Source organism: Microchirus variegatus (assembly GCF_963457635.1).
Source record: "Microchirus variegatus genome assembly, chromosome: 9".
Classification (NCBI taxonomy): domain Eukaryota; kingdom Metazoa; phylum Chordata; class Actinopteri; order Pleuronectiformes; family Soleidae; genus Microchirus; species Microchirus variegatus.
In genome coordinates, this window is record NC_139810.1 from 5,167,750 (window position 1) to 5,173,937 (window position 6,188).

The 6,188-nt window shown below is 43.4% G+C and overlaps 1 protein-coding gene across 1 annotated transcript; it reads left to right on the plus strand.

The window, feature by feature from the left end:
* Positions 1-268: 268 nt before the first annotated feature.
* stk35 (serine/threonine kinase 35) lies at positions 269-5,004 on the plus strand (the record flags this gene model as incomplete). Its single annotated transcript, XM_083895150.1, has 2 exons — positions 269-846; positions 4,262-5,004. Exons 1-2 carry the CDS (start codon positions 297-299, stop codon positions 5,002-5,004), a joined length of 1,293 nt encoding a protein of 430 aa, XP_083751276.1. The 5' UTR covers positions 269-296.
* Between the last annotated feature and the right edge of the window lie 1,184 nt (positions 5,005-6,188).

Here is a 6,188-nt window from a genome sequence, read left to right on the forward strand (position 1 = left end):
AAAAACGAAAATAACAAAACAAACAAACGAACAAACAAAGACAATCCTCGTCTCGTGCGCCCTGTGGGAATCTGCGCGAGCTGTTTTGTTTCCCCCTCCTCCACCAATCAGCGCGAGGCCACGCCCCCTGTTCCCTGTTTGTTCTCGTGAGCTTCTGGAACATTTTGTTAGTGAAGCTCGTGAGTTTCGTCCGAACGCCGTGAACCTTTTACGAAGAAAGACAAGAAAACAAGAGAGCGGAACGACGGCCAACTTTAATAGTCCCGAGTTAAAGTAATGAAAGATAAACACGCACCATGCCTATTTTCAACAAAAAAAAAGAAGAAGTTATGGAAATTTGCAACGGGAAGAAGAGGAGAAAGGTAAGCGGGGGTGTGCGAGGCTGCAGGAGGAGTGTGGCCGGGAAGATGAGGCGAGCCGCCGGCAAAGTCCTCCGCTCGCTCATGGTGGAGAACAACAACCACCACACCGACTCCGTGGAGGAAGACGACGAGTATTTCTGTGTCAGCTTCCTGCGGAATGGGCGGATGAAGCCCGGCTCGGCGGTGTCTCCCCGGTACAACCTGATCCGGGAGGTCGGCCGGGGAAGCTACGGGGTGGTGTACGAGGCTGTGTCCCGAAAAACTGGAGCCACGGTGGCGGTCAAGAGGCTCCAGTGCGACGCCCCGGAGAACGTGGAGATGGCCCTGGCCGAGTTCTGGGCCCTGACGAGCCTGGAGAACCGGCACCAGAATGTGGTGCAGCTGGAGGAGTGTGTCCTGCAGAGAAGTGGCCTGGCCCAGAAGATGAGTCACGGCAACAAGAGGTCCAAGCAGTACCTGCGTCTGGTGGAGACGTCACTCAAAGGTACACAAACACACACACACACAGAACAAAGCTGCAAAAACACACTCACGCACACGACACCTGATGTGTTTATCAAGGGATGCACCATCTAGTTTTCTGGGGGTCCTCAAACACAAACCTTGAACGTTTCCACACGTTTAAGGACACAAACAATGTAAAACAAACAAGACAACAGTCTGTAATGACAGTCAACACAATCATGTAAACAACACAAAGTCTCATACCACATCAGTGCAATTGTCATAACACCAATGACAATAGTAATATTCAATAATAGAAACAAAAGTCTCAAGCAACAACCATTTCAATTGAAGGTAAACAAACAATGAGTCTCATAAGGCATAAATAGAAGTAGTTGATTTCAGTGACGTCCAATCTGATGGAGCCTTGTTAAGTAACAGTGTTGTGTCACACCCAGTGTGGGTCCTCTGCTGCTGTTCCACATCATCTCCAGGGTTCAGATTGTAGAACATTGGTCTTCTGTATGTATTGGTATGTCTGCTTTATGAGGACTTTCATGAGCCATCATACCAGACATCAGCTACTATTATTCCTGGGGGTTCATAACAAGTGGACTTTGTTGGTTATTTAAACCTGGTCTGGTCGTTCTCCTCTGGCATCAACAAGTCTGAGAGCCCTAGAGGTGTTTGTGTGCGGAGAGCCCAGTAGATAAGACCTCTGTGAATAACTCAGACCACCTACAAACAACAGCATATTCAAAGCCAATTAACTCATCTTTTCTTCATTCTGATGCTCACTTTGAACGACAGCTGGTCATTTCTGACTGTGATGTTTTGTTTAAATGCATTTTATTCCTGCCCGTGTGATTGGTTGGTGAGATATTTGCACTAAACTCAACAAAATCCGACTTGACAAAGTTTAAAAAGTGATTATTTTCCCCAGTTTGGTGAGTCTTTGGCCCAGGTTTCAGTTATTTTGTGGACTTCTTCTGTGATGTTATGCTATGTGTATGTGTGTGTGGTTACATTATGTGATGTAGGAATTGCATCATCAGCCATAATCTGTAAGATGCTTGAAGATATTTATATCCAATTTGTTTTTAATGCTTTTTTTAAATTTATTGTAATGAATTGTAATTAAGCAGTCAGTCATTGAGTGCCTTTGTTGCCCTCTGTTGTCGGAGACGCTGCCATACGTCTCCTGTACAATGAGAGGGAACACAGTGTAGCTCTGAGCTCATAAAGAACACCGTGTACTACTTGGTGACATGCTAACCCGTTGCTTGTTGACTGGAATTTTGGTCAATAAACAGTGATATCACAGTTCACTTTGGGATATAAGAATACAGTTTGGCCTGCTTTTGACTTTATTTGTTATTATAATGTGGAAATAGGAATAGATAGTGACTGTGTCTTCTGTCCTCATGATATACAAATATAGCGTAAGAATGCCGGTGGTAATGTGTTATTTGCCTAAAATAAGCATGTTTATGACTGAATCAGTGTGCAGTGTTTGCCTCCTTCACTTTCTTATAATAGACTAGCTGTTATATAAGTGTCACCATTCAGACTCTTGAAGTAAAATATTAATCTTGAGCTGACATCTTTTCTAGTGTTGGTAGGATTTTTAGCTAAATTGTTTGTGAAGGCTTGTGGATTTCTAAAACTTGGTTTCCCACAGTTTTGTCTTTTTTTATGTTTAGTCTTGGTCCATGTGACCTAGTTTTGAAAGTGTAAAGTCAGCAGTGGTGGCACAACAGCTTGCAGTGATCTTCAGTGGAGGTCGTGTGGGGGGAGCGATGCTGTTTGGACAGTTTGACAACCAGGTTTCTCTGGTTGCTGGTGGTGGAAGAGAGGTTTTTGTCAAACAGTTTTCATTTCAGTGCATTGGGGCTGCAGCTATTGAATATTTGACCAATTTCTTTTTTGATTGATCGAGGATGCAAAACACCATTCTTTTTTTTTCTTTTTTGAAAAAAAACAACAAAAAACATTTGAATTCGTTTTTTTTAAATCCGATTACTTGATTAAACAAGGAACAATCAGTAGAATGCTGGATCACAAAAAGATTTGATAGCCGCAGCCCCAGTAAGCTACATTAAATCAGCTAACAGCAATGTTTACGTTAGCCGGCAGTGTTAGCAACTAGATGCTTTGGGCTCAGATGCTGTTGTGGTTTACGCCAGTTGTAGTTTGCAGTGGACCTTGTTGACTTCTTGTTTAAGCGAGAAATGGTCCCACACTTTCACGAGATAGGAATTAAACACATTTTTGGACTCAAGTTACTCGAATCACTCGAGTAGTCGTTGCAGCCCTACCCCAATGTTTATACATAAACATCTTTGAGGTTTTCTGAAAAACATCTTGTTTAGTTTTTCCATATACACTTTGTACTGAAGTGGTTTCTTGTTGTCATGTATGTGAAGTGATAAAAAGGTGAACTGTGTGTCTGGATCAGCTGAGGTTTTTTTGAGGAGACCTCCGAGCTTCAGGTCAGGTTCATCTGCTGACGTCTGCAAATGTTAGACATTTAAAACCTTCCACGACACTGTTTGAAGTGAAAGTGGAATTGAGACAGCCGAGTTTATGAGCTCACGACGCGACTGTTAATGTAAGCACAGATAACGACGACGTTTCCTCAGGAGGAAATTTGACAGCTGCAATTGTTTCACAACAAATCATGCCGTTTTATGACTGTGAAACCTGATTCTCTGGATTCACTAACCAACTTTTCCCCTCCATATCCCGCAAAATATAATAATGGGAAAGTGGGAACAAACAGTTTTGTTCTTGGCGTAAACCGTTCTTTGCTGAAACGTCCTCAGATATAAACGTGTCAGCACTGGGCTCAGATTCAAAACTCAGGTAGTTAGTTAGCAAAACAGCTTCTGTGAACAGGTAATAAAATGTGCCAGGGGCTAAATGAGAGTTTTACGATGACATGTGGAATCTCATGACAGAATGATTAAAAGTGATAGCCCAACAGAGCATGTAAGAACAGTGGGTTCAACACGCCCTGCGTAAAATGTCAGCAACAATAGGCAAAATTCCTCATGTCCAGTCTAATGTCTCTTCCCTTTAACATGAATCTTTCAATTTATCATTGCCTTAAAAAATAAACACGACATGTTTATACACAGTTCTCCTTGTTGCATACACTGTTTCAAATGTGTATTTTAATGTTAACTTATACTTTATAAACAAGTCTGTTTCCGAGGATTCATCAAAACTCAAAGAAATGCAGACCACAAGACATGGCTTCTGTAAATAATAAACAAGTCAAACGCTGCTGAATTGGTAGCAAAAGTATTGCTGTAGTCGCACATGACTGGACTTGTGTATGATTCATTGTTGTGTTGTTTAACTATAAATACTTATAGACCTATTTATATACTATTTATGCTAATGTCTGATCAAGTCACTAATCTGGTTCCTGTCTAATCTGCACGCTGCAGGGGAACGGATCCTGGGTTACCCGGAGGAGCCGTGCTACCTCTGGTTCGTCATGGAGTTCTGTGAGGGTGGCGACCTCAACCAGTACATCTTGTCCCGGCGGCCCGATCCGCAGACGAACCGCAGCTTTATGCGTCAGTTGACGAGTGCTGTCGCGTTTCTCCACAAGAACAACATCGTCCACCGTGACCTGAAGCCAGACAACATTCTCATCTCACAGAAATCTGGCACACCTGTTCTCAAAGTTGCCGACTTTGGCCTCAGTAAAGTTTGTGCCGGTCTAAAGCGCAATATCAGCGAAGAGCACCCGGCAGCAGGAGCAGCTGGCAGAGGCAGCAACCAGAACAACATCCACAACATAAACAAGTACTGGTTGTCATCGGCTTGTGGCTCAGACTTCTACATGGCCCCCGAGGTGTGGGAGGGTCACTACACGGCCAAAGCTGATATCTTCGCCCTGGGCATCATCATCTGGGCAATGCTCGAGCGGATCACATTCATCGACGCCGAGTCCAAGCGTGAGCTGCTGGGCACGTACATACGGCAGGGCACAGAGATCGTACCGGTTGGCGAGGCTCTGCTGGAGAACCCGAAGATGGTTCTCCACATCCCTCAGAGAGCCAGAAGCTCCATGTCGGAGGACGTGAAGAAACTGCTCCAGGACATGCTCGCAGTCAACCCTCAGGACAGACCAGACGCCTTCCAGCTGGAGGTGCGGATGGACCAAGTCACGTGTGCAGCGTGACGACCACCACCTTTTCCAACCTCTCCTTATATATTTTTTTAAATCCAACCAGTCAATGAAGGGACCTCTTTGCTTCCCAGGTACGTTCAACTTCCTTTAATACTTCAAACTAAACTACAAAATGTGGGTGTTAGAAATGTCCTTATTTTAGAAGGAAAATCACTTTAAAAATATGTTGTGCAGCTGGAGACGACGTAGAGGGGTCTCCGTAACCGACGTACAGCACTTCAAGCAGGAGTATACATTGAGCTTCAGAGCGAAGCAGAACTGTCAGTGTAAAAAGCTGCTGTGACACAAAGGTCTCACCTGAACACATGTTAATCCTCGTTACATGTTTAGTACAGTAGGTCAAGGCTGAAACAGGAAGTGGGATTTCTTTGTTGTGCATGATGTCATACATATATTCTGGACAAAAAATAATAATCTGCCACAATATTAATGTTTAATTGCAGCAGCAAACAAAGGGACAGTGGGTGTACCATTCAATTTCAAGTTCTAAAACTATAATGATTTGATTGACTGTGTCTCTCACGCTGACCCGTTGAGCCATGAAATCACGTTGGCCCACATTTTTGACTTCCTCCACTGTCTAAGAATCAGGATTAAAAGAGTGAAAGTGTCTCTTGAAGAGCGCTGACGTCAAGACACAGTCCTAAGCCGCTGATAACGTTAACAAGATGACTGCTATTAATATAAAGTGCACACGTTGTTCACGTATTGTCCTTTAATAATTGAGTAAATACAAAGTGTGATTTAAAGCTGAAGGCGAAGCGACACCACACCTTTGGGAACATGATGGTTTTTGAGTTTCATTGGAACACTGATCACCTCAGGGCAAACAGCCTGGTTTGGATTCACAGTTCAGTTTTAGTCACTTTTACTCATTAAGCCTGACTGGGCTTTTTAGGGCTGCAACTAACAACCATTTTTTGACATTTGATTATTTGTTTGGTCCATAACATGTTTGAAAACTTGGATCAAACCTAAAAATGATCTCAAATGTCCACACACCAAAATTATTCAGTGAATAATAAGATAATAAGAAGCTGAATGAGTGCGCAAAAAGCACTGAAACTGATTATTTGTGGTGCTGGTTAACGCATGACACGTTTCCATGACAACTGTCCGGCAAAAGGTGCGTGACATCACATTTACGAGCCGCAGCACCAGAGTCCAAGCACCTT